The sequence below is a fragment of the Ursus maritimus genome, unplaced genomic scaffold (assembly GCF_017311325.1).
Source record: "Ursus maritimus isolate PB19 unplaced genomic scaffold, ASM1731132v1 scaffold_4, whole genome shotgun sequence".
Classification (NCBI taxonomy): domain Eukaryota; kingdom Metazoa; phylum Chordata; class Mammalia; order Carnivora; family Ursidae; genus Ursus; species Ursus maritimus.
Window position 1 is genome coordinate 3,350,637 of NW_024426552.1, and position 27,075 is coordinate 3,377,711.

At 55.7% G+C, this 27,075-nt stretch overlaps 1 protein-coding gene across 3 annotated transcripts in view; it reads right to left on the reverse strand.

Annotated features, from left to right (window-relative positions):
- The window catches only part of PDE9A (phosphodiesterase 9A), a 94,171-nt gene that overhangs the window by 49,282 nt on the left and 17,814 nt on the right, over positions 1 to 27,075 (reverse strand). For all 3 annotated transcript variants that reach the window (XM_040621874.1, XM_040621875.1, XM_040621876.1), the window contains exons 2-4: positions 15,677 to 15,747; positions 14,960 to 15,037; positions 9,614 to 9,657 (exon numbers count right to left, since the gene is read on the reverse strand). In XM_040621874.1, coding sequence (XP_040477808.1) covers positions 9,614 to 9,657; positions 14,960 to 15,037; positions 15,677 to 15,747 — 193 coding nt within the window. The remainder of the gene's footprint in view (positions 1 to 9,613; positions 9,658 to 14,959; positions 15,038 to 15,676; positions 15,748 to 27,075) is intronic.

Below are 27,075 nucleotides of genomic sequence, written 5' to 3' on the forward strand. Positions count from 1 at the left end.
GTTCTACCTGGCGTAGATAAAGAGAAGACACAGAAAATACAATACATAAAAGAATAACTTGTTAATTTAGACTTTATTAAGTTAAGAACTTCTGCTCATCAAATGCCCTCATTAAGAAAATGAACAAGTTAAGCCACGAAATGGAAAAAAGTATTTGCTATACATCTGTCTGGCAGATGAATTATATCCAGAATGTATGGAATTTCCTACAACCGGTGATAAAACACACACACACACAAGCCCATTTACAAAATAAGCAAAACACATACAACAGACACTTCACACATTAAGATATTCAGATTCCAATAAGCACATAAAAACATCAACAATCATTACATCATCTGAGAAATAGAAATTAAGACCATAAGGAAATATAGATAAAATAAGACCCTAAGGCAAGACCTACCTACTTGATGTCCCAAATTTAAAAACCTGGGAGCGTCAGGTGGGGCCGTGTGTGCAGCACCCGGTCACTCCCACACGGCCGGGAGGAGGGGAAAGCGGCGCAGCCACTCGGGAAAACAGCCGGGCAGATTCTTACAGTCAAGCATGCATTTATCATACGGACCAGTGACATCACTCCTGGGTCATGACCCAAGATAACCGACAGATCCGGCCATGGGAAGATCCGTACGATGTTTACAGCGGCTTACGCTGGAGACGACCCAAGGTCGCTCAACAGGGCGGGCAGTGAGCCAGCAACGGAGCGCTCGTAAGAGGGAATTCTCAGCGACACAGACGTGAACAAGCGACCTGCCTGTGTCTTAAATGCATGCTGCTGACGGAATCCGGACACGGGACGACTGTGCTCGCGGGAAGACCCAGGACAGGGCGAGGGGGTCCCTGCTTGTGCAAGTCAGAGCAGTGGCTTCTTAGGGCCTGTGTGGACGGACTTGGAAGGAGGGCCGGGGGATTTTTCAGGGTGACAAGACACTCTTCAACTCCATGGGGCGGTGGTTACATGCGTGGGAGCTTTCATCAAACTGTGGGCTTCGGGTCTGCGCAGGTCCCCGCGGCCACGTGGGTCGTGGGTGTGTGTGGCTCCGTCAGGCCCTCCCAGGTGCCCAGAGGCAGACGGCAGCCCAAGCGGCTGCCCCCCGAGGTCCTCGCTGTGATGTTCAGGTGCCATCATTTCCGTGTCATCAAATTCTGTGGTCAGGACACAGAGTCCCAAGGCCTCAGACAGCTGTGTGCCCGCCACGCGTCTGCTGGGTGCTGTGGCCCCCGTTGGCGGGACCACCCCGAAGGGAGCGGGACGCGCGATCCCGTAAAGACAAGAGGGCGGGAATGGGGTAAGCCCCTCGGGGGCAGCCCAGGAGAAGGGTTCGTTCTCACGGCCACACTGCATCCCTTCTGTTTCAAACATCATGCAAGTCAGGGTGACTGAGGCGGCTGTGAAGTCTTCGCAGTGAAGCCGCGCTGAGACTAGAAACGATTACCACGGAGCGTTGTTATCTCTCAGGAGCAACGCCTTTGTGCTCGCGTTCTAAGCGCGCACTTGCCTGGCAAGTGACAACAGCCAGCACCCCGTGTGGTTTTAGACCTTCGGGGCGTTCCTGTCCTGTTAGCTGTCAGCCGTGCCAGGGAAGTGCGACACCAGCCACTCAAAGCCGCGCTCTGGGTCATTACCAGTGACAGCTACGGTTTACCAAGGGACAGGCGCTGGGCTAAGCATTTTGCGCAAATTGCGTCATTTGTCTTTGTAAGAACCTGCGGGCTATGTTTTCCACTTCCCGGTTCTGCAGGGAAACTGAAGTGCGGTGTGGTGGGAAGCTGTCCCAAGGCCATGTCACCCAACTGACAAGTGACCGGGGGCAGCTCTCCCACAGACAGGGAGCTGCGTGCAGCAGTGACCCTGGGAAACCCTGGAGCGTGTGCCGGACTGAGGGGAGAAGGGAAGAGAGCCTGCAGAGGGTGGGTCATTGCGGGGCTGTCGCAGTGGGGCGGGGGGGGGCAGCTGCACCTCATCGCGGGGGGCCCCTGAGCAACCCTGTCATGTCGGTGACCTCAGAGACCTGCCCAGCACCCACAAGGACACCATGCATTTGTCTCTTGCCTCCCTCTCTCTTGGGGGGACTATTCCTGGGAGGTGAGCCCTCGACACCTCTGGTGGCCTGGCGCCGGGGAGGTCGGCAGGCAGTGGGGGAGGAGGAGCTTGGTGGCACCAGCAGCCTCTGATCTGCGCTGCTGAGCATGGGCCGGACTTTGAAAAATTTTTAATATTTTATTTGACCCAGTAGATCTCAAAATACTTCATTTCAACATGTATCACACGAAAACGTGTGCATCCACGGTCACTGCGGCATCGCTCACAGCGGCCCAGAGGGGAAGCAACCCAAATGCCGTCAGCGGGTGCGTGCTCACAGAGAGCACGGCTCGGCCATGGGCAGGAACGGGGCGCTGACACAGGCCGCTACCCCAGCAGCCCCGTAAACGCTGTGCTCTCGGGGGAAGAGGCCAGACGTGCAAGGCCATGTCGTCCATCACAGGAGACATCCAGACGGGCATCTCCATAGCAACAGTGGTTGCCAGGGACCAGGGCGTGAAGGCAAGGGGAGTGCATGCCAACAACAGGTACGGGATTTCTGGGGGTGACGGAAATGCTCTGGAGTTAGAGGGTGGTGGTTTTTGCACAATACGGTGACTGTTACTAAAAACCACGGAACCGTCGCCTTAAAATGGCGCATTTTATGTTTGTGACTTACATGTCACCAAGAAGACATGACATCAATCTGAAACTGATAAGCGTAGTATTTCATATTCTTTCACGTATGCCGAGTCTTCACCATCCGGCGTGTATTTCACGGTGAGAACGCCTGTGTGTGGACTGTAATGGCCTTCTCTACCCCCGGTCCCCCCCGGTGGCACAGCTCACTGCACGGAAGCCCCTTCACCTGCAGCGTTCCGTGGTGTTGAGACTGTACCAAAGCACAGGTCAGCCAGGGCGAGTCCTGGGCATGAACCGTGACTCCTGTTTCATAAACTGTGGGGAGCCAGTCTGGGGGGCTCGGTTTCTCTAAGAGACCCAAGCAGACAAGCACACGTGGCCAGATCCATTTCTGGCCTGGCCTCCCCGAGTCTCGAGATATAAGGACCAGCACTAAAGCTGTGGGAACAGGACAGGCAGGTGCGCCGTGGATGGGGCTGCTGTGGCCCGCTGGAATTCTGGGCAGCGTTCAAGGTGCAGCCAAGCACCCCATCACTCCTGTTCAGCCACCTGTCACCTCTGCTCCGGGATGGCTCCTGATGTGTCTTTCTGGCTCACTTTCATTTTCTGTCCTTCAAGGACAATGAAGCTGTTGGAAGCAGGAAGGCCTAGAGTCACCCATGATCTCTGCCCAGGGAGACAGAAACGAGAGCCTCCACGGGGCCTCCCGGTGAAAGGACCACGAGGTGAGGCAGCCTTGGGTCAAAAGAGAAATGATCTGTGACACAGAAGAGCCCCCAGCAGAGCTTCATACCCCGTGCCGCGCTCAGGGAGGCTTAGCCCAGGTGAGGCCCGGCTTCGGCTCCAAGGACCCTCCTTCCCCTCCAGCTCAGATCGTGGTGGTTAACGGAGGGTGAAGCCGTTCTCCATGTTCTCCTCCACCGGCTCCTGTGGGCAGGGGACACGTGGGCGGGCACATGGTAACTGGCTGGACACCAAAACAATGTATCTGATAATTTGGAAAAATGCCGTTTGCGTTTGAGCCGCTCAGATCCAGTGAAACTGCAGGGTGGTTCAAGGCTGTTCAAAAGACTCAGCACCCTTGTTCTGAGAAGCGTAAGATCCATCCTGTGGTCTTCGCGGTTGCTATTAACTTTATTTCATCCATAAAAGAGGAAACCGGTCTATCTATGTGGTTGTCTCCCATGCTGAGGCGAAGAGAGTATTTCTCTAACAAGGTGTTTGGTAAACAGAGAAGCTCCCTGTTTATGGGGACGTTACGATTCCTGTTCCTCGATCCTTCTCTGCTGTGGGTGTTCCTCGATCTCGAGCACATCTCTGCACCTGCCATGGGTGTGAGGCCTGGGCCAGGACCTCGACCCTTCTTTTCTATGAAAAGTCATGTTTTCCACAATACTCCTTACTTTCTTGTTTCTGAATACTGAAGTCACAGAACAGCAGGACCCTGGGGCATTTCTGCATTGAACGGCTCTGCTAGGACAAGTTAGGAGCAGTTATTGAAACGTGGGGTCAGTGGGAAGGACGGGGACCCTAGGACAGGCCAGGGCCAGGGACCTCAGTAGCTGCATGGAAGTCTGGACCCCAGGCTCCAACTTCCTTTCTTGAGCTGCTTTTTCCTGCCATTGTGAGTGTGGCCTCTTGATTCATGGACCATGGGGGCTACTTTCAGCCACGCTCAGGGCTTGGGAAGCAAGGCTGGGCTGGGCGCTGATGCATGGGTGATGGAGGGGCATTTCCCTGCAGAGAGCCAAAAGCTAACATTTGTAGAAAAAGTTCCAGAGGGAAAGAGAGAACTCTCTTTCCTTACTTGTCTCAGGAAGCCTTGGGCCATGGGGGTCTGTCCCTAAAAGAAAAACCTGGAATGCCAGTGCTTCTGAAGAGAAAGGGTCCTCATACACCAGACCCAGGGCAAGGTGGGGTTAGCCCGGCCGTCAGTGTGCACAGAGTGAGGGTGACCTGCCCCGTGCAGCGGTGGTCACGATGCCAGGGGATGCACACCTTTGGAGGAAATCCACTTCTTATGGCTGCAGAGAACGTATGTCTTCATCCCAGCTCCTGCGGAGGCCGAGTTCCCCAGACAGCCAGGTGCACTCACACTGGTTCTCTCCCTTAAGGAACGCAAACCCACCTCCACTAGTCCAAGTTGGGCCCCAAAGTTACACAGAAATCCCCTCCTCCAGTGACCACCTTGTAAATATCTGTGCACAGCTGCTCCATCCCCCAGTCTTCCTTCCTGAAGCTCATTCCTGTCCGGTCGGCCCCACACTCAGTCTGCTTTTGCTTCTTTGTTCCTCAAAGGCTTCATGATTCTGGCCCCTGTGTCCTGGATGGTGACAGGAGGCCAGTGTCCTTCTTCAGATGGAATCCTGTGCCGGAGCTCTGGGTCTCAGGTCTCTGTCCTGGGTCCCTCCTGCGAGCCCCTCCCTGTCCAGGGAGCTCACGAGCCCTGGCTGCAAACACGGCCACCATCATCACCATCATCAGTCCCATGGCACATCGCAGTGGAGAGGGAGCTACAGGCTCGTCCAGACACATCTTCTCAGCACTGGTGCCCACAGCCACACTGCACCAATATGTCCCAAAGTGAGCTCCCTTCTCCCAGAAGCCACCACACCCTCAGCTTGTTCCCTTGTGGGAGGTGCTTTTCCTTCTCAGTGACCCTGGAGGCTTCTCCAACTCCCCTTTCTTTCATATCCCATGTCTGCTCAGTCAGAAAATAAGCTGGGGTCTTCCCCAGAACATGCCAGAGTCTGACCACTCCTCATCACCCCCCTGGCCCCCATGCTCTCCTCTGCCAATGGAATTAGAGTAGTAGCCTCCCGATGGGCCTTCAAGGTCCCACATGATGAGCCCCTGACATCCCCCAAGCTCATCTCCAGGAGTTCGAGGGAGACCCCAGAAGCATCCCACCTTTAGCAATAGGACTGAGCTATCCCTGGAGTAAGGGTCCTCGGTAACTGTCCTAGCAAAGCCTAAAAACGGGTCTCAAAGACATGAAACTGATTTGTAAATAACTTAACTGCCTGCCAGGACAGAACCCACACTCTTTAATGGGAGAAAACAAAATCCAGATGATGAACAGTATGCAAAAAATGCACACATGGATCTATCAAAGAAATGTAGAAGAAATATGATTGACTGTTGAAAGCAACAAATGATTCACAGTAGATGATGGGGCTTAAAACATATGTAGCACAGAAGTAAAATCTATGACATAGAGCACTGGGTGGGGAGAAACGCCAGCACTCTGCTCTAAGACCCCACATCATCGAGGGGTGGCGTAATATAATTTGTGATATGTCAGTGATACAGTTTGTGAAACCCAGAGCAGCCAAGAAAAAATAAAATGAAGGACAGCTCAGAGACTGAGAATGGAGAAAAAAATGCTCAATATCCAAAAGATACAGGAAAAGAGAGAAAAAGTTAAAAAAAAGAATGAAATAAACAAAATGAGTAGTATATTTAACCCAACTGTATCTATGATTATGTTTCTTATACATGGTTTACCAGCTCCAATTGAAAGGCTGAAATTGCCAAAATTGATAAATGCTGCCAATAAGAAACATGCTTCAAATAACAGAGACACAGTTATATTCAAAGTAAAAGGATGGAAAGAGTATAACATGTGAGCACCAAGCCTAAGAAAGCCTGGGTAGCTGTATTAACAGGAGATAAGGAAGATATTCAAACAAAGAATAACCAAGGATAAAGGCCACATTTTTCCTAAGGATAAAGGGACTGACCCATTAAGGAGATACACAACAATCCTAAATAAGTATGAACCCAATAACAGGAATAGAAAATGCACAAAGCACAACCTGACAAAAAGAAACAGAAGAACCAAAAGACATCCAGATCCAGAAGGAAGAAGCAATTCTCTATTTGCAGATGTAGAAAATCATAGGAAATCTACAAAAAGGCACTAGATCTGCTGCTAAAGTGAATTTAGTTAAGTCAATACACAAAGCCAATTACATTTTTATAAACTAAAGACTGCTGGGAATTGACCTAAAAATCCATTGACAATAGCATTACAAATATTAAACACTTAATGATGAATTTATCAACATCTGTTCAAGAACTTTACCTTAACAACTATAATATATTGAGAGATATTAAGAGAAACCTAAATAAATCGAGAGATACCACACTCATTAATCAGAAGACTCAACACTATAGATAGTAATTCTTTTTGAAGCGTTTCTACGTACTCAGTACAATTTCAAAGTCCCAGCAGACTTTTTTTTTTTTTTTTGGTAGCAATTGATGGATGGATTCTAAAATTTATTTGAAAATAAAAGGAACCTGCAATAAGTAAAACATTTTTGAAAGAGAAGAAAGAAATCAGAGGACTTGCGTTTGCTGGTTTCATGACTTACGGTGAATGTACAGTAACCAAGATAGCGTGGCAGGGGTTGGAGCACAGACGTGTAGTCAGTTGATGAAATAGGACGGCGAGTCCAGAGAAAGACTAATCCATACGTGGTCGACTGAGTTTTGACGAGGATGTCATGATAATTCACTGGGGGAAAGAACTATCTTTTCAACAAACGTTCTGGAGCAAGTGGATATCCATACAGAGAGAATGAACGTCAGTCCTTTTCTCCCGCACTTGAAGGTGAGCTGGACTGAGCAGTGCCTTCCAAAGAATAGAGTAAGGAAGGGGAAAAACAGTAACTTCACAGTGGAGAGGCCAGTGAGTCAAGAGGATATCCTGGACCCCCTCATTCTTTCCCCAAATCCATACCCCTGGGCTGAGCATGAGGAAAACATCAGACAAACCCAGGCTGGGAGACATTCTACAGATGCTCTGAGGCCAAACATGGGGAGTCTGGGTGCCTGCGAGACCAGGGCTAACCGGGAAAACGCATCGATGAGTGCATGACGGCTGGACCATGGCTCAGATGCTGGAGCGGAAAAAGACACCAGGACAAAAACTGGTGAAATCCGAATAAAGTATGGGGTTTAGTTAATAACGATGTTAAAAAAAAAATCACATTTATTACCAAGTCATGCGCTCAAGTACCTTTTACGTTAAAAGGAATTTTCTTCCTAGAAAAAGTTAGAACTCCTACTTTATTCTAACATCTACCATGAAGGGGATTGAATGAAGAGTTTTCAAAGAGCTACTCAAGCATCAAAGAATATTTAAAGCAACCAGTGCCCACATGGAAACACCGTCACTTTCAAGATGAGAAAGGGCCCAGACGCCTCGGTGCCTCATCCCCACCTCCCAGCACCTGACAGGTGGCTTCGGAATTCTGTTCCATAGCCTTCATTCTTATAAAAAAATCAAAATTAAATTAACTTCTTTATAATATAAATAACTTTATAATATAAATATAGTATAATTTATAAATATAATAATTTATATATAATTTTATGTTATTATATATAATATATATAAATTTATAAATTATAAATATTATAAATATTTATAATATAAATAACTAACTTTTAAATTAATTTAAAAAGGAAAATAAACCTCAACATCTGGTTTAGGCCATACACAAAAGTCAGCTTGAAACAGATCACAGACCTAAACATACAAGCTAAAAAACTAAAACTTTTAGAAGAAAGCATGGCAGCGGACCCCACAGGTAGGGGATGAGCTAGGATTGCTTAGCTAGGGCACCCAGTGCAAAACTGTGAAAGAACAAAATGGATCATCCGGGCCTAAATCAGAATTTAATACTTCTTCTCACTGAAAAGCTCTAGTAGGAAGATGAAACAGTGAGTCAGGCGGGGAGAAAATATTCACAAGACCCGTGTGACTAACGGGGTGTGGCCGATGGATCAGGAGCACTCACTACTCCACAGTAAGGGAAGCAAGTCTCGACGACTGCGACAGATCACGGAAGAAGATTTATGACCGGTTAGTAAAGGCTTTCCTCATCGTTAGTCACTAGGGAAACACCAGTTCAGACCCAGTGCAGTCTCACCACACACCCCTTAGAACGGTTCGCATTACAGGGTGGACAGTTCCAAGTGCAGACGGGGAGCACACACCGTGGGCGGGACTGCAGAACGGTGCTGCCGCTTTGGAAAAAACAGATTGGCGGTTTTTGCTTTTTTTTTTAAGGGAAACAAATACAATCCCGTTCAATCCAAGAGAACTGAGAATATGTGCCCCCACAGAGGCATGTCCTGGAACGCTTATAGCAGCCTTATTCATAGAGGCCGCAGAATGGAAATCACCCGGGAGTCCTTTAACAGGTGGGTGGGTAGTCACACTGTGGTCCGGCCTCACCGCGAAACGCTTCCTGGCAATAAAAAGGAATGAGGTACTGGGACGCCCAGCACACAGACAAGTGTCCGACGTCCGGCTGGGTCAGAAAGGAGTACGCGCGCTGCGTGACTCACACAGCCCTCTGGGACACAGAAATCTGCAGTGTCAGAAGGCGGGTCAGCTGCTGACAGAGAGCAGGGGTCGAGGGAGGGCGTCCCCCGGGAAGGGGCACAGAAGATACACGTCCTGTGTCTTGAGAATGGTCAACAGTCACGAGGGGGATACATGTTTCAAAGCTCATCAAAATCTACACTGAAATGGGACCATTTTATGATGCATGAATCATACATAAATAAGAGAGATACAAGATCCAAAAGGAAATGGGTTTTACCGAAACAACACCACTGAGTACGGGAAGCATCCTGGGGGCTGCAGATGGCTCACCCTTGCGGCTCACGGTCTGAGCGAGCAGGACAGGCCCAGCGTCCAGGGTGACGCGTGTGGAACGTCACCCAGTGTCTGCTGAGCCGGTAGGGACCGCAGGGGAGGGAGGCCCCCGGGGGGACTGCCGAGGGTGGAGTCTAAGATAGGGCTTTGGATTCTGTAACAGTGCAGGGTTTGAGACTCAAATGCTTACCTAATATATATTCAATCACAGGGGCAGCCTGGAGCCTTCTTTTTTTCTTTTAATTTTAAAAATGATAGCAGGGCCTTACCAGACAGTTGCTTGATGGCCACGGGTCTCACTTTGTAGGGAGTGCTGCAAGAGAGAAGACAGTTCTGCCGTGAGATGCCGTCAAGGTGTTCTCGGCGCGTCTGCTATGAGAGATAAGCCGCTCGGGATAAATTAGAATTCAGTGGATTAGGGTTTTTCTCCCCCCCCCCCCGAAATTAGTTTTTTTTTGGCTGTTCTGAGCTCCCTCATTCGGAAGAATTCCAAATACTTTAAATACATCATTGAAATGAGGAACTTCCTCTGTGATGTTCACATTTGGTGAACTGAACACAGTTTGTGATCAGTACCACTGCTGCTCGGGTGCGGGAGGCCACTGGGAGCGGCAAAGGCCACCAGAGCCGCCCGAGTCCCCCCGACGCCCGGCTGAGGCGGGAGGCTGTCTGTCCCTCTCTGTCCCTTGCCCGGCTCGAGCTCATGGCGACCGCGTCTCGCAGGTGCACGAGAGAAGATGGGGCCGGTTCCTCGGCTGGACATGCACTAGCCCCTTGGTGATGCCATCCCAGTCATCCCGAGGCCCAGAGGGATGGGACAGTGTTTGCCCCGACACACGGGGACCTACGGCAGAGGGGGAGGGAGAGACAACCGGGCCACGGAAGAGAGGTCAAGAAGCAGGAAAATGCAACAGTGGCTAACAGTTTTTAAGAAAGGCTCCTCCAGAGAGATGCCGTTTTTTAGCCAGTAGTTGAGCAGAATTTCAACACCTGCTAGCAAGCGGGCTGCCGGGGCCCAGGGAGACAGACGGCACAGGTCGCCGGCGGGAGCGCACACCTCCGCGGTCCTGGCGGGACTGGTTAATGGGAGGGTCTGCAGTCCTCTGACTCAGCCCGTGAATTTGGGAACAAGGGTATCAGATGAAACGGTGGCCCGTGGGGACACCTTCACAGGCCATTTGTCCATGTCATCTGTTTGTCCATTTGTTCGTTCAATCAGTTTGTCACAAGTGCTCTCTGGGATCAGGTACGGGTGACAGAGCCGTGAACAGGACAAAATGCTCCTGTCCTCAGGGATCCGACAGTCCGTGTGCAACTACGCCCTGAAAGGACGGGCATCACCGCACTGTTTGAAAGGCGAAGGGCCGCAGTCAGCAGGGACGGGGGTCTATTCACTGTGCCGTGGGGTGTCAGTCAGTGGCCAAAGAGGGGGGTAAGTGTGCAAGTGCTGACCTGAGGGAACGGTGGGCGGACCGAGCACGTCACGGACTAACAGAGGAGGAGCACAGAAAATCTGGAGGGGCGTCTACACACCCGACTGGGAACCGCGGTTGATGGGGTTACCTGGGCTTAACAGTTAACAGGCCCCGCGGAAAACTCTGACAACCAAAACCACGACTGAAGTCTGCACTAAAAACCGGATGGCGCAGTTGTCCTGGATGATGGACGGGCGGCTCCACGAGGGCTCCTTCCGGGGCAGGGCGTCGAGAAGCGGGTCCTCACCTTCACCCCGCCGCTGGGAGGATCTGCTCTCGCGCAGGGTAGGCCCTGCTTCCGAAGGTCTTCTGGAACGAGGGGTTCATCTCCCTAGAGACTGTGTCATGATGGTATCTGGGTTTGGCCGATCGGGTAACACCTTGTTTCAAATCCGTGTGGGTTTGGGGGGCAGCCCACGCGGAGTGCAGGTGGCACATGGCGGCATCACCCTGCACGGGCTGGAGCAGGGCCTGGTGAGGAGGGCCCTCGGCGAGCGGCAATGCTCACGGCCTCAAGAGCAGCGCTCAGTGTGGAGCCGGGGGTCGGACATCCCCCTGCATCCTCCCGGCACCGTCGGCCTCGGCGTCTCGCTGAGCTCCTCGGACTTTTCCTCATGCGCCACAGCGTCTGTTTCTCTCCTTGGATGAGGGTCTTGTAGCAGTGGTGTTGGACATGGAAGGGGTAGAACTGTCCAGAAGCAACACCTTGTCAGCTGGACGCCTGGGATCTGAAATGTTCCCCCGTCCAGAAAGGAGCACTGGGACCAGACGGCATCCCCTGAATGAAGGTGGGCTGCGTCTGTGTATGCTGGTCGGTCGTGGGGACTCAGGGCTGAGCCGTCGTCCGTGATCCTTCCTACCAGCTCCCAAAGAGCGGAAGCCCCCTGGCCTGTTGTTGGATGGCAGCCCCTCTGACTTACGTAAATACGTTTCAGGTTATTTAAAAGGCTGGTGTGAACATTCGCTGAGGTGACAGAATGGCCGGGCAGCCGAGGAAGGGTCAGGGAATCTCCAGTGGTCTCCTGGCCGTGGGGTCGGCAGAGAAGGCCTGGAATTCGGACGGTGCCCTGAGGTGGGGAGCGCTCAGGCTGGTGTCGGGACTCTGGCAGGTCAGCGGACTTGGAGACGTGTTTTAAGGTGGATCTGGGCTGCGTGTTCCAGATGAAGGAATCTGGACAAAGTCCCGTGGCCAGTGGGCCCCTGGAGACCGCCGTGCTGGGGAGTGCTGGGATGAAGCTGTGAGTGGGGCCAGGTCTCCTGGACGGTGCCCAGGGCTCGGCTGAGGGGCACCGGAGGCGTGGACCCGGAGCGCACCGTGAAGCCCAGGAGATGTGATGGTCTAAACCAGAGGCTGGCCGAGACCGTCTGAAGCAGGCATTGGGGGGGGGAAGTATTTTGAAGGAAGAATCAGAAGGTCATGATATTTGGTTTGAAGTGAGCCCAGAAGGGTAGGCCTAAGGCATGGGCCACTGGGACCCCACTTCCGATCAGGACCCAGGTGGTCAGGGTTGAGCCCTTGGAATTTGGAACGGAGACTCCGGAATGCCTCTCCTGTGAGCGTGAACAGGGAGAGCCATGCGTGGCGGACAATGCCAGCCTCTTCCCACGAGATGGCTCCCCCATCTGTGGCCGGGGGGACAAGTGGGGGACAAGGCCAGGCTGGGGCAGTGAACGTCTTCAGAAGTGGCAGAGGCTAGAGAGAAAGCCCGACCACAGGCACGGTGGCCCGACTGCTGCTCGAGAGGCAGAAACAAGATTTATCCAGCACTTCCCGAGGAGGGAAGACCCTGTGTCCCGTGGGCACGACCCTCGGGTGAGCACCACCCCGGGGTCCAGAGCACTTTCCTAAGTTTTCCACACTTTCCACTAGTGGCCCTTGCCCGGTGAGCTTTAAACACTCCCTCAAAATGCCACAATGAACGGGTCCCAGCCGGGGTCTGGGCATCAGCGCCTTTGTGAAGATCCCTGCTGGTTTTACTCCTCGGCTGGGCTGCAAGTCACTGGGTTAGCGGGACTGGTTATGCTAGAATGGACGGGACCCCAGGCAGTGGGAACGGAGAGACCCAGAGCAGACAGGGCCTTGCTGGGGGCCGCTGGGACGTGACCTGGGAAGGGGGACGGGTGCAGGGCCAAGCAGGACGCACCCGCCTCCCCGGGGCAGAGCGTGGGAAGCAGACAGTGGTGGCAGGGAAGCCAGTGGAGAGCGAGGACGTCCCATCAATGGAGGGGGCAGAGGGACTAAAGGGGGAGGAGGGGTCCCGCCCAGCATCACCACTACCACCTGTGAACCCAGAGGAAAGCCAATTCTGGGTCCCAGCCCAGACAGAGAGTCAGAACCTGGGGGCAGAGACAGGGAGGGAGAAGGGGCAGCCTCCACGGAGCTGGTGACCTTTGAGCAGATAACCAGTGGCTCTGTGAAGAGAAAACGCCGAGGGGGCTTCTCAACCTTGGCACCCCTGGCATTTGGGGCAGTGAGTCTGTGTGTTGGGGCCGTTCCGCACGCAATAGGGTGGGAAGCAGCAGCCCTGGTCTCCGGACGCCGCATGTCAGCAGCGCTCCCCTGTCCGTGGCTGCCAGCCTGTCTCCAGATACAGCCCGGGTGCCCAGGGGGACAAAACCGCCCCTGCTGACAGCCCCTGGCGTAAAGTGCAAAGCAGACACAGTTTTGCTCAGAGAACAGGTCACACTGTGTGTGGACGAGGCCCTGCTTGGAGTGAAATGTCCAGCCTGACCTTGTGGACGTCAGGGGTGACCGGTCGCTCAAGACCTCACTTCTGAAGCGCCATCTGGTCTGGCTGGAGTGAGTGCCGTGATTTATAAGGATCTCACTGGACTCACTGGGGAGCCGGTCAGCCCTGCTCCTTCTGGGGAGGCCCGAGCTGATAATCAGAGCCAGAGGGCATGGGGCAGAAGCTCTGATGGACAAGATCTGGGAACACCGATGGGCACAGCTGGCGGCGAGGCCTGGTGGAGGCTCTGGGTGCGCGGAGGACAGTGCCCGCCACAGACCACAGAGCCCAAGGGACGGTGTGGCTGGGGAGACTCGTGACGACTTTGTGCCTCCCACGGGGCTTGTCTGGCTTCTTGCACTGAAGCCTGGGCTGTGCTCAGGAGCGTCTGCACCCCTGCCAGGGTCTGGGGAGTCCTGTACCCAGCCCGGGGGGGGGGCATGGCTGACAGGCTGGCGGCCTTGGGGCCGGAGGGAGAGCAGGTGTGCACACACCTTGGGTCGGGGGAACCAGCTGGGGACCTACAGCGAGGGTCTCAGACCACCCCATCGCAGGGATCCCAAATACTTCCATGGGTCCTCCAGCCGCTGGGGCATGAGAGGGGTCTGCCCACGTTTGGAAAGGCCCATGGGGCTCCGTCAGCTGGGACGCCCCAATGGCCAGATTCACAAATGCCCCTCAGAGCAGATATTCAGTGAGAAGCAGGAGCAACAGACGGGGGGTCTTGAGGGGTACCCCCCACGGGCCCCGCTCCCTGGCCTGGCCCAGCCACAGATGTGAAGTGGGGGCCACGAGGGCCTCGGCAGGCTGCTGGGCGCAAGGGCTTCCCAGGGAGGGGAGGGGCTCCTGCTCGGAGGCCTTGTCCTTCCTCCAGTCACAAGACTTGGGTGTTGCTGATTTTACGTATGTTTGCAAACGCCCTTTTCCCTTGCCAGGCCTCTCCAGGTCTGGCTCCTGGGGCCCCCAGGCTCCCTGGTCTCCTGTGCAGAGGAGTCCGTCAGGCAGCCCCAGGTCAGCACCAGGATCCAGCCCAGTGGTAAACACAACACCCCCAGGGCCGTGGTCAGGGAACCCTCCGGAGCAGGACAGGGGGCAGTCAGTGCACGGCCCTGGGGCCTGGCTCCACTGCTCCTCGCTGGCCTTCTGGGCCTCAGTTTCCCCCTCTGTGTCTCCTTAGAGGACTCTTGTTGAGAGTGAGCCCTCAGAAGGGCCCCTGAGTGTGCCTGCACCTGTGATTATCTTGGGAAGTGACTGGTCTGCAAAGGACCCTCCCAGCCTCACCCCATCTTTGGTTTAAGTTCGGATTTTCCTACAGCAGTAAATTAAGAGGACAACCGTGGAGCTGTCCCGTGTGTGTAGAGAAGTGTCAAAGAGGCCATGAAAGCCCCGAGCGGCTGAGGCCGCCGCTTACCGTTCTGAATTGGCGGGCATGGTGGGGTCGATGGACACCATGGCGTCGTCCGCGGTCAGCAGGGAGATGGTCGTGTTCCTGGAAGACAGGCCGCATCAGTGTCCCTGCGCCCGAGGGGACAACCGCATGGGTACCGGGGTCCGCGCGGCCCCGAGACACGGCACTGCATTTGCACACACACGGGTGGCCGTGCGTAATTCCAAGTGCTCTGTCCGTTTTTAAAGAATGTGAAGTGGGAATTGGAGACGGTGGGGATGAGACAGAGGGGTGCTGAGGTCGGCCAACGGCGAGTTGGTCTTTTCAACTACTTTCTGAAGATCTGTCTTCCCAAACACTGCTCTGAGGCACCCCCACCCCTGCACCTACTGGACCATCTGGGGCTGGGGGACCAAAGCCAAAACACAACCACCCTTCCTTGTCCTTTCTTCAAAAGCAAATAAATTCATAAAAGGCAAGAAAAAACCTTTTGAGAGGGTGCTTTCTGCCTAATTCCACCCAGCGGTCTCCCACGTGCACCGCGCGGTGCCCGTCGGCAGGCAGGGGACACCTGGGGGGTGTCACTCATGGGTCAGAAAGGGCCCCCAGTGCGAGGTGAGCCCATGGGCCCTGGCACACCTGTCACCCCTCAGACCCGGCAGCTCTCCCTCCCTCCCCAGGGGAATCGGCCCCTGCCAGCGGGGGTGCCCTGCGGGGGGGGGGGCGGTCCAGGCCACTCACCGGGGCAGGCCGGTGGCGATGCAGAACAGGTCCATGATGTCGCTGGAGTTGCAGTACTTGCTGAAGACCACCTGCAGGAGACAAGCCACAGGCCGTGAGGGCAACTGCTGTCCATGGCGACGTCAGGGCCCCGGGCTCGCCGTGCGGCCCAACCTGCAGGCTCATCGCACAAAGAGACGACGTGACCATGGGCACGGGAATGCCACTCGTAGGTCTTTCCACTGAGTCCATCTGTACGGACTGTGAAACCTTCCTTCTTTTGTTTCCCGAAAGCGGTCGTGAAGGGAACGCTTTCACCCATGAGACACACCCGCCCGGGACGGAGCTGCCACATGGCCACCATTGGTGGCGTCTGCCGCACAGACCGACACCCTCGGCTTCATGACACCCCACCGCGGGGAGTCGCCAATGGGTCCTGGGACCATTACGTAAAAAACAAAAAAAATCTCTCTGTTTTTTTAATTTATTTTTTGTTATTTTAAAAGATTTATTTTTATTTATTTTAGAGAGAGAGAGAGTGCATGCACATGTGCAAGTGGGGGAGGGGCAGAGGGAGAGAGAATCTCAAGCAGCCTCCCTGCTGAGCGCGGAGCTCGTCGTGGGGCTCGATCTCACAACCCCGAGATCATGACCTGAGCCAAAATCAAGAGTCAAATGCTCCACCGACCGAGACACCCAGGACCCCCCAAAATATCTTGTTAAAAAGGTCATTGGCTTCAAAAAATAGCCTTTATGGACTTCGGGGGCTGAGGCTGTCGGACTAGATCCTAGGGGGCATCACAATGGGAAAAATCCAAAGTGAACTGGCGGCTCCACGGTAAAAACAAAAGAGTGCAGGCAGGTGCACTTCGCCTGGGGGTCCAGTTCCGGGGACGGGAGAGAAACATGTTTGCATCGGCGTCTTCGGTGCTGGGGCTCCCGACGGTGAGTCTCTGCTCCGAATCCCTCCCTGGGAGGGGGCTTCAAGTACAGCAACGGGTCTGATCTCCATGGCTGATGGAGAGCCCACACCACAGTCCCCGTTTCCACCCCAGCAGACGGTGTCCTTCCACATTTTCCCTGGCTGACTGCCCCCTTCCCTCATCCCTGCGTGGGCGAGAAGCAGGCCTGGGAAGGGTGGGCATCTTCCAGTGCCCAGAGCCCTGCTTTCTCATCTAAGACCCTGAGGATATCCCTCTATGGGGACAGTGACTATTTTCCCCCATACACCCAGCCTTCCCATGACCAACTTCCTGCATGCTGCTGGCCCGGCCGCGCTGAGACCGAGCCGGCTCGCCTTCTCTCCACCATATCTGCACCTGCAGTGATGGCATCGGTGGTCCACCCTGTGCACCTGGTGCCCACTGCCGACCAGGCTCAGCCTGGGATCCTGCAGCGGCCCCTGTGCTGGTCCCCGCTCCTGGTCCCCCCCAGCTCCCAGCCCTGGTGCTCAGACCCGGTCATGCCTCTTTCCTGTGCAGAGATTTCCGCTGTGCAAGCGCCCCACGAGCTGGTCCACTTCCTTCGCCGGGTGCGTGAGGTCCGAGGATTTGTCCCTTCCCGCCTGGGGCCTCGCCAGGCGCCTGTCCCGCCTTCACTCTGGGCCATGGAGCCCCTCCCTGGGCCCTGGCTCGGTGCCGCCGCTCCCCTTTCTGGACGCCCCTCTCCCCACTCCTGGCTGCAGGACAGAGCCTCCCCACCCCTGCGGAGGAGTCTTGCCTTTATCTGAGTGTGTGCCGGGCCTGATTTCTCACGATGGTGTGTCCCCAGCATCCCCAGCTCAGGCCTGAGTGCCATATTCCTGCCTCAGCTTTCCCGGCTGTGCCATGGGAGGTGAGAGGTGGGAGGGCTGGGGCTGGGGTCCTGGCCATCCACCCACTGGCACGGCTCTACTTCTGACTTTCTCATCTTGAACCTTCGAGAAGCTCACTTCCACGTGGTGCAGTTTGTGTGCGTGAAGGGCAGGGGTGGGCAGAGGACGAGGCTCGCAGAGGGAAGGGAGTCACCTCTCTCCCTGGGCCCTGCCGAGGAGAAGCTCCGCGAAGTTGTGTCCAGGCGAGACAGTGCCGACTTCCGGGCCCCGACAAGAGGATTCCGAAGCCGAGGGTCTGGGCTGGGCCCTGGGAACCCGCATCTTATGTTCACCAGGCTCCCGGATCAGCACCAAACGTGTGGGGTCCCTCCCGGCAGAGGGGTGGCTCCTCCCTGCCCGGCCGCAGCTGGGTCCCTCTGGCTGCCTCAGACCAGCTGGTCAGGGCCGATGCGACACCTTTACAGCGTGGCCGCCCCTGAGGGGCACACGTGCACAAAGGCTCTCCACGGCCAGTGGGGTCCGTGCCAGCCCGCGGCGTTCACGGTGGGGGCTCATCCCCGAGCTGACTCCGCTCCGGCTTCCTCCGGGACAGCAGCTTCGCCGCGGGCTCTGGGAGGCTTGACTGAAGGAGGCGCCATCCTCTCAAGACAGGGAGCACTCCTCGGACTTTGCCCAGAGCAGCCGGCTCGCGGGTGGGGGCTTTCCGACTGGAGCAGTTGGGGTGGCAGTGTGGGAACCGGGGCGCCTGGGGGACCCCTGACGCCCTGCCTCTCACCTCTGTGACCCTGCACCGGCGTCTTTGTGCAAGTTTATCTTCCATGGAACGGGCAGAAACTGGCAGCAGAAGGCTCTGTTCCCCCCGACACCTGCCCCAAGCCTCTGCCATCAGCTACAGGCCAGTCTGTGGCTCCGCCAGGAGGGGCCACCTTGGAGCCCTGGAGAGGAGGACGCACACAAGCTCCGCGCCGAGGGGCAGGCTCCTGGGGACAGGGTTCTGATGGCCTCGCTCAGACGGTATTCAGACCATAATTCCTTGTGGCTGAAACACAGACGACTCCGTGGGATCGCCAAGCCCGCGCTCGGAGGATGGGAATGCATTGCAGGGGACATTACAGGGGACACGGGGCATTTACTGTGGGTCGTCCGCAGCGGTTTCACCCCTGTCTGTGAGTACTGCCCAGCAAGGCGAGCTCGGGCAGGCCCAGCGGCACACCGGCGCTCTCGCTGCCCCCTGCCAACGATCCGGCCAAATCCAGCCGGGCCAGCCTTGTTCGTGAGCCAGAAGAACCCTCCTCTGAGATTATTTCTGACAGCCGGCCCGCAGGCTGTGAGGAAATCTGGAACACAGAAGGGCTGGCGCTGTGTGTCCGCCGGGAGGTCATGTGGCGTCCACCGCTAGATCCGTCTCGGGATTCCTTTCCTGCGCGCGGTTCTCTGATTTCTCTTCTGAGCTTGTTGTAACATCTTACTAGTTCCCTCACTCAGCAAACGACGACTCTGGCATGGGGTCACTTTCCATCTGCGTGAGAGCTGCGCTTGTGCCTTAGTGAACACGCCCTCAGCAGGGCCAAGCAGGTGAGAGGCGGGGGCACAGTGGCGGGTGTCCCCCGAAGGCGGCGGCCGCGCTGGGACCCTGATGTTCCCCACCGGCGGCCCGAGATGCTCCCCAATTTATCTCAGGTGTTCCTGGCTCTGGGAAAGGCTTGCTCGGCCCGGCAGACCCCCAGGCAGCCTTGCCAGGGGGCCACATGGCTTTTTGTTCACATGCCGAATCATTGTGCAAATCCTTTATCCAGCAAAGAGGTGCCAAAACCAAGTGTTGGTAACATGAAACGTGGAAGGGGGACATGCAGGCAGCAAGTTGGCGGAGAAGCAAAAATCGTGTGTTTCCACCCAGCTGGAGGCAGTGAGGGCTACGCTCCCAGGTCAGTACGGCCGGGCTCCCGGGCTCTCGTGTGGTTTGACTGCCGGCGCCAGGACAGGAGAGCGAGACAGAGAAACACGAGGAGTCAGGGGGCCTCTCATCTGCTGGATGCTGATCTTGCTTCTTGTTCAGCTGTGGCCCCGGAATGTCTGTGGGAACTTCAGCGTCTGGAACCTTCCTGTCGCTTCATAACTGATAACTGAGGACGGGTGCGGGCCACAAGCCCAGCCCCACGCTGGGGTCGGAGCCAGAGAGGCCCCCACAGGCCCCACCAGCCGGTGGCGGTCAGGGTCACATCATGGGCACCCCGCCCAGTGCATACACCTGGCCACAGCACCTGGACCCCCTGGTCATTCAGTGTCTACATTCAGACCAGCCTCCTTCCAGCGACAGCTGGGTCAGGAGCAGTGGGAGCGGGAAGCCAGTGCTCGTCCCCACGAGCTACTCCTTCTGTCCACCAGCTCCCCTTTCACAGCAGCCCACCCCCCCGGGGAAGACCGTAACCACTTGGAGCCCCAGTCTGCCACTCTGTAAATGCCATTGATCGCTTCGGCCACACCTGCTGTCAGGGCCGTGAGGCGCGACATGGGAGGGCAGGTGTCTGACGGCCTCATGTGGGACACGACGCACCTCCATGCCCACGACACTTATGGTTCCTGCCGGCTCTGGAAGCCTACGCTTTGGGGTGTAAGTCTCCAGTGGCTCCGAATTGCCAAGCGCCCCAGATGACTTTGCCCCATTTTGTTGGGCACCTGATTTTGTTTCTGCAGGACTTCCAATTTACCACCTGTGGGATTTCCAGAGCTTGAAGGAGCATCTAACCCAGGTCCTCTGCTTAACTGTGTCTTGGGGAGGGAGCTACCTTGACTCCAGAAAGGCAAACATGGAGGTGGGGGAGGGGACTCCCAAGCTCACAGCAGGACGGTCCCGCTGCTTCGTGGCACCGATCCACAGTCCATGCAGACAAGGAAGAGAGACAGGCGTACTGGAACACACACTAGTGGGCAGGACTTTCTGGCTCGGCTCACAGCTGGGACCAGCCTTGACCCATTCCTGTCGGGCAGCCCAGGATGTGGGACCCGGGGCTCTGCCCATGCCGGCTGGTCAGGGCACCTTTCTGACAGGTGTCCTCTGGGCCTGTCCTTCCAGGTGGGGACTTAGGCACAAGACCCAGCAACGGTAGAGCCAATCTATACCAACCAACTGTCTGCCCAGCACACTCCCTGCAGCCCTAGATGGGCAGCCCTGGCTCCTGGTGGCCCCTCCCGGTCCCCACGGCCTGACCCATGACCGTCTGTCCGGTACCCCATCACCCTTCCTCATAAGACCTTGTAGGGAGCAAGCAGGAGTTGGTGGCAGTTGGGTGAGCGCAGGGTCATGGGGACTCCGTCCTGGGCTGACCATGCGAGGTCACCCACAGGATGACTAAGGAAGAGCAGTCCTTGGAAGAGAGGCAAAGGGAAGGCACTGGTCACACAGGGCAGGAGAGCCAGGCCCGCCCGGGCTTCCTGGCACCCCAGAGCCGGGCCTTTCCTGGGGACTCACAGCATCCTTACACACCTCCCCACATACATGGACCCCACGCAAACCCAGATCTCCTTGAACTGGCATAACAACATTTTTGTTCCTGGGTGTCAAAAGCACGTCGAACAACATGCTTAGAGAAACAGGGCCAGTGACTGCAGAGCGGACAACAGAGGCTGCCAAGCCCGTGCCCACGTGGCCTGAGAGTTAAAAGGACAGGATGGGCAGTTTCTAAAGGACAGGGTCTGACTTCTCTTTGATTCTGAGTCCAGAGGCCTCTTCCCAGAATGGGATTCTAGTCACAAAGGGCTTGGTGGTCTGTGTTTTCCTTTGTCTCCCTGGACGCCCCATTCAGAGGCTCGTGGAGGGAGCATGCAGAAGGGGGCCCCTCGAGGTCGTGCTGTGTGCCTGCCGAGGGCAGGAGGATGGTTGGGGTCTCCAGGCCGCAGCGCCAGCTCCGGGCAATGCCGAGTTTCCTGCTGCGATGTCAGGCGAGCGAAGACTGGATCATCGCTAGTCTGGAGCTCCCGGAGGGCACTCTGCGGCCTCCCTGCAAACCCAAGCACAGGACTCAAGGGCTCCCAAGTTTCTTGGAGGAGCTTTCGAGCAGGACTTTCCACGGAGAAACGAAGCTGCGTGTCCAGCACCAAGGGTTCCGTGAGGGTGTGGAAGGGCATCATTGCCAAGGGACAGGAGGCCCAAGTGAATGAAGAGCTGTCCGGCACATTCTGGAGCGGAGACAGGACTCCGATGTGTGCCGGGCCAGCAGGGACGCCGGCGTGAGGTGGGGGCCCCAGACCAGCAGCACGATGCGGCGTTCACCCACAGACTGCGGCAGCCCCACCTGTGCTGGACCTTTTCCAGAAGGTTCTTCCACCCACTGAGAGGGCCATGGCATCTGGGCTTCCTCACCCTCGGCCAGTGGCAAGCCGCCAGAGCTCCCTTGTGTCCCCCTCCCACTTCAGGCTGTGACCTCCTACCCTGGACCACTCCTGCCTCACCACACCCCGCTTTGTGAATCTGAAAGGTGTGGGGTTAAGCCCGACGGTATGCTGGGACTGGCCCAGCCGCATATCTCCGGTGACTAGTCCTTTAACTCGGCAGCAGGGAGCACTGCGTGGCTGCGGCCTGGCTGAGACACACACAGGCCTTATGCAGGGGCTGCTCCAGCCGGGTGAGTGGGGCTGGTGTGCGCCCCCCACCCCTGCACTCCTGCCCCTGCTCTGCATCGGACGCCGTCAAGGCAGGCCCAGGACCGGCTTCCACGTCCACCTGGCTCTGACCACGGGCGGCCGTGGCTGCCAGAGGGTCTATTTCAGAGGCGGAGGCCGTGTCTTGCTCCGAGGAGCCTGGGCGAGCCCAGCAGGCAGCGGCTGCTCAGGGGACACTGGCTGCCCCGGGGGTGCTGTACTCTGCGTTTGCCTGACACCAGCTCTGATTTCTGGAAAGTGCGTTTATAGATTTATGTTTCTGGACCAAAATCCATGTGTGAATTCACAGACAAAGCAACGTTTAAGGAAAGCTGGTCTTAATGTCCACCCTCTGCCCTCCTTTTGTTTCTTGCCTTCCCCTTTTTAAGGAGGATGACAAGCAGCTGTGGGGGCGACAGCCGGGCCGGGCGCACAGAAGCACGGTGACAGCGGTCTGTTATCTCGGCGTTGCAAACACAGATGACTCGTGGCTCCCTCCCCGTTTACTCATTTCGGCATCTCTTCAGCCCAGCTACGGCAGGACCCGTCAGCCGAGGAAGTGACTCCCTCTTCGGAGCTGTCAGGCGCTCGGGCAGGAGGGGCAGGAGCAACAGAGTGGAGAGCGGGCTGTGTGTGCCAGGCCCGTGAGCGCCCACCGGGCGCTGTGCCCCGTGCACGTACACGGGAGGGCAGACCCCAGCCCCGCCTCCCATCGCTGCCCGGGCCCCTCCTTGCAGCTGCCCAAACGGCACTGATGGGTTTATCACATTCTCGCATGGATGGGCATGAAGTCAACGACCGCTAGAAGCTGGGTTTCTTGCTCAGATACTGGTGGGGCTACGTCATGAAATGCTCCCCATCCTGGACAAAGGAGATAACCGATTGGCATTTTAGGTTTGGGTTGAGTTTCGCAGGCTGGGAAAGACAAACCCCACCACTATCACAGAAGAAGAGGTCTGTGTGTGGATATGCCCAGGAGGGGACTAGGGACCGGGCGGGGTGGGGTCGGTGGAGGCGCCCTCCCGAGAGAGCCGAGCGTCCCGGCATCTCCTCTGCGAGGCCGGCTACCATCTTTATCACCAGGGGGACAATCTCACAAAGCCGGCAACCCAGGATGGCCCTCGTCACCTTCCGAAATCACAGAAGACGTCTGTGGGACCTCTCAGAATCATTAAAAACGATCTGTGTGGGACAGGTCGTGCTTTGGGGGCCGGCTGTTCTGAGACGCGCACTCACGTCCGTTGTCTTGTTGTCACTGTGTGTGCTGCCTGTGAAGTTTTACTCGATTGCCTTAGCAACAATTTTCACAGAGCGGCTTGGAACTTGGAGTAACGGATCTCAAGCAAAATTTCCCTCATTATAATTCTTCTATAGTGTCGCCCCCCGAGTGATTTTATGTGGCTCTGGCTGAAGATTCGGAGCCGGATCCGTGGACAGCACACTGCTGGGGACCTCAGGGAGGAAGAGAGGAGGGAGGAAGGTGCTTTCTTCTTCTGTCACCTTCCCTTCCCGCGGAGCAGCGAGCGAGCTCTGCTCCTCCACGCGGGGACCCGGCCCCGGGCTCCTTCCTCTGCTTAATCAGCCCTGGATGTTTCCGGGACATCACGTCTGGCCCCCTCCTCGCTATATCCACACCGGCTACTCATCTCAGCCCCCTGGACATTCTTAAATCTCGGCGTGAACACACTTCATCATACTCGTATTCGCTCATGTAATTGATGATGCCCGTTAGTTGTAAATGTCACACTGACCTCAGACATCTCCAGCCAACCCAAACAAGGGTGCTGACTTCTCAAAATAGTCATACTGACCTCTCAGAAAACGGGAGGAAATAAGCAAAGTGAGGCTAGTGGAAAAGTGACGGACAGCCACAATCTGGAAGCAACCGGGTGCCCTTCAATGGGGGAATATGTCAAACGCACTGGGGTCTGTCCACATCGCAGAACACCGCTCAGCGATAAAAAGAAGTAAATTATCGATCCACAGAACAACTGTATGGATCTCAAGGGAGTTACGCCGAGTGGATAAAAGCCAATCCCAAAAGGTTCCATACCGTATGATTCCATTTATCTGACATTCCCGAACTGACACAGCTGTAGAAATGGAGACGCGATTAGCGTGAGCCAGGAGTTAGGGACGGGTGGGGGGGGGCAGGGGGCTAGAGGAAGCAGGTGCGTGGGTCGGAGCTGTCCATCTGGAACCTATGGTGGTGGCTGTGCGACCCTGCCTGAGTGATAAAACTGTATAGACTCAATGCACACACGTGAACAAGCACAATAAAACGGGGAGAATCTGCGTAAGGTGGTGGCTTGTCTCACTGGCAGTACCCTGGTTGTGTGACTGCACTGTAATCTTGCAAGAAGTTACCGCGGGGGACACGGAGTAAAGGGTACACAGACCTCTCTGTGTTATCTCTTACAACCGCACGTGAATCTACGGTTACCCTCAAGTGTTTATGTGAAACAGCTCTGGCCGGGGGTTGGCAAGGGTGTGCCCTGCCCAGAATGCGTGTCCGCACAGCCCTGGTGGAAAATGGTTTGGCAAATGTGTGCCCTCTGACCCAGAATGCCATTTCCAGGAATTGCTCTTGAGGAAATAATAATAGCAAACATAATAATAAGAGCATTTATGAAGTGCCAGGCTGCATTCGGGCACTTTCCACCAGTGATCTCGTGTTTGCAGCCAGCCAAACCCCTGACCCGCACCACCACTCCGTAAGCAAAGATGCATGGCCAGGGAGGGTCCTCTGTAGGACCGATGGCGCAGAAACAGAATTAAGCAAAATATCCCACCAGCGAGGGAATGATTACATTTTAGGACGTCTCCATGATGGAACATTATTTTGGCATTAAAATCGTGTTTTTGAAGACTCCCTAATGCTATGTTGGAAAGTACTGATGTAAGGCTGGTGAAATGATCAGGGTAAAAAATTATGTAAAACACACACACACACGAGAAACCAGGAGAGGTCCCGAAATGTCTGCTGGCTCATGGATTCTTTTCTTTTTATGTGCTCTGCATTTTTCAAATATTCAACAGTGAGTATGCAGGACTTTTATAAGCAAGAAAAGAGTTATCTAGATCTGGAAGCCGAGGTTAGTCACTGATAACAGAACTAGCTTATGAACAGTCCCTCCTGATAGCACACTCGACAGCATTTACATAAAATTCTTATGAGAGAGAAAACAGCCTTTACCATTTTTTATTTGGAAAGAATATTCTTTGGCATTAAGCCAAGCAGATGAGGAAATTAACCAGAGGACAAAACCCAGAATTTAAATAGCACTCAGCAAGGGGTTGGGGAACGGGGGGTGAGGGGGAGGCACCAGGAGAACATCAGAGAAGTGGGGGATCGCAAGGACAGCATGGGGGAGGTAGAACGGGAATCCAGAGCAAAAATGAGGCCAGGTGCCTCCTGGGACAGAGCAAGGAGGGGGTCAGTGCCTCCGGGCTGGCCACGGGTACGTAGGCCTAGAAACTGCAAGAAACTAGGGGGCTGGAGGGACCCCATGTGGCCCCACAACCCCGGGGGAGACTGGAGGCAGCAAATGACAGGGGGAGGCCAGGGTGGGGGTCCCACCCCCCGCAGGTGCTCTGAGTGCCTGAGATGCAGACAGGCCTCGGTCCCCACAGGCCAGGATTTCCAGGTAAAGGATTTCCAAGCTCCAGACCTTATCTGAATGCCCCTCCGATCCACCCATCTTCAAGACCCTGCTGGAGTGAGGGTTTTGGTGACCAAGAAGGGTGTGGAGGCCTGGCCTATCTCTCAGGAGGCTGCAGTGAGCGTGGGCAGGGGCCCCGAGGGGTCCGGGACAGCAGGTGGGCTGAGAGCAGCTCAGGTGGGAAGCCAGGGCGGACACTGAAGGGCACATTCTGGTTGAGCAGCGCTGCGCTGGCGGCAGCCCGGGATCCGCATCTCCTTTTCTTTAAGTAGACCAACTGAAACCCTTGACATAATTACAAAGCACACCCTCCGCTCTAATGACCTAAATAGCAATGATTTGAGGGGGGACATGTTATCTTTGGGGTCAGGCACACTCGGTTGGTATCCACGAGGCTGCCCACGACCGCCGTCCTAAGACCGAGTCCTGGCCCCCAGGCATGCAGGCCTGTCCTCATCCGCCGGACGGTGTGGGTCACAGCGCTCCTCAGGCGGGGTTTGGGGGCCAACGAAACAAAGTGAAGCTAACTGGGGCTGAGGCCGGAGACCCCCGCTGCCACCCCGAGCTCCCAGTTCCAGCTGTGGTGCTCATGCAAGGACCCCCTTGTTTCCATGAATTCTTCACTGGGCAATATCGATTCAAACTTCTAGAACAAATGGGCACTAATACATGTCACTTAACTCTTCATATTATCTTCTCGTAGTAGGATTGCACATGAGATTTTGTGGGGGGAAACAGGTCAGCTGCTAACACGGTGCAAATCAGAGCACTAACTCTGGCCATCAGGACAGAGGAGGGCTGTCAGTGAGGACGGTCAGCCAGGGAAGTGGCTGCTCTCAGCTGGCTCCGTCTGAGCCGGCGGGTCCTGCTTTGTCTGGAGCCTGTGCCATTCCGGCTGTCTCATATCCCCTGGATCACCCCTGGCTGGCCGCTGGTGGTGTGCACTGCTCCAGGCACATGCAGGGCAGAGGGGTGAGCAGGGAGGAGTCAGAGATGTGAGTTCACTTCCAGCCTCTCCTCTTACCAGCTCAACCCAGGGCAGATTTCTGAACTGCTCCGAGGCTCTGACTTTCCGGCAAAAGGAGGAAAATGATCCCTTGCCTATGGAATGTAAAGAGGGTTCAATATGACATACAGAGGGCCTGGTAAACACTAAGTGCTAAGTTGTGTGCCCCTGTGATTATGGGAGGGGCCCTCTGAAACCCTTCTCTGGGGATGGGTATGGGGAGGCTCCTCCTTGACCCCTCTAAGGCCATCTTCACCAGCAAGAGGCATCGAGGGCACCCAGCTCTGGCTTCAACATGTTG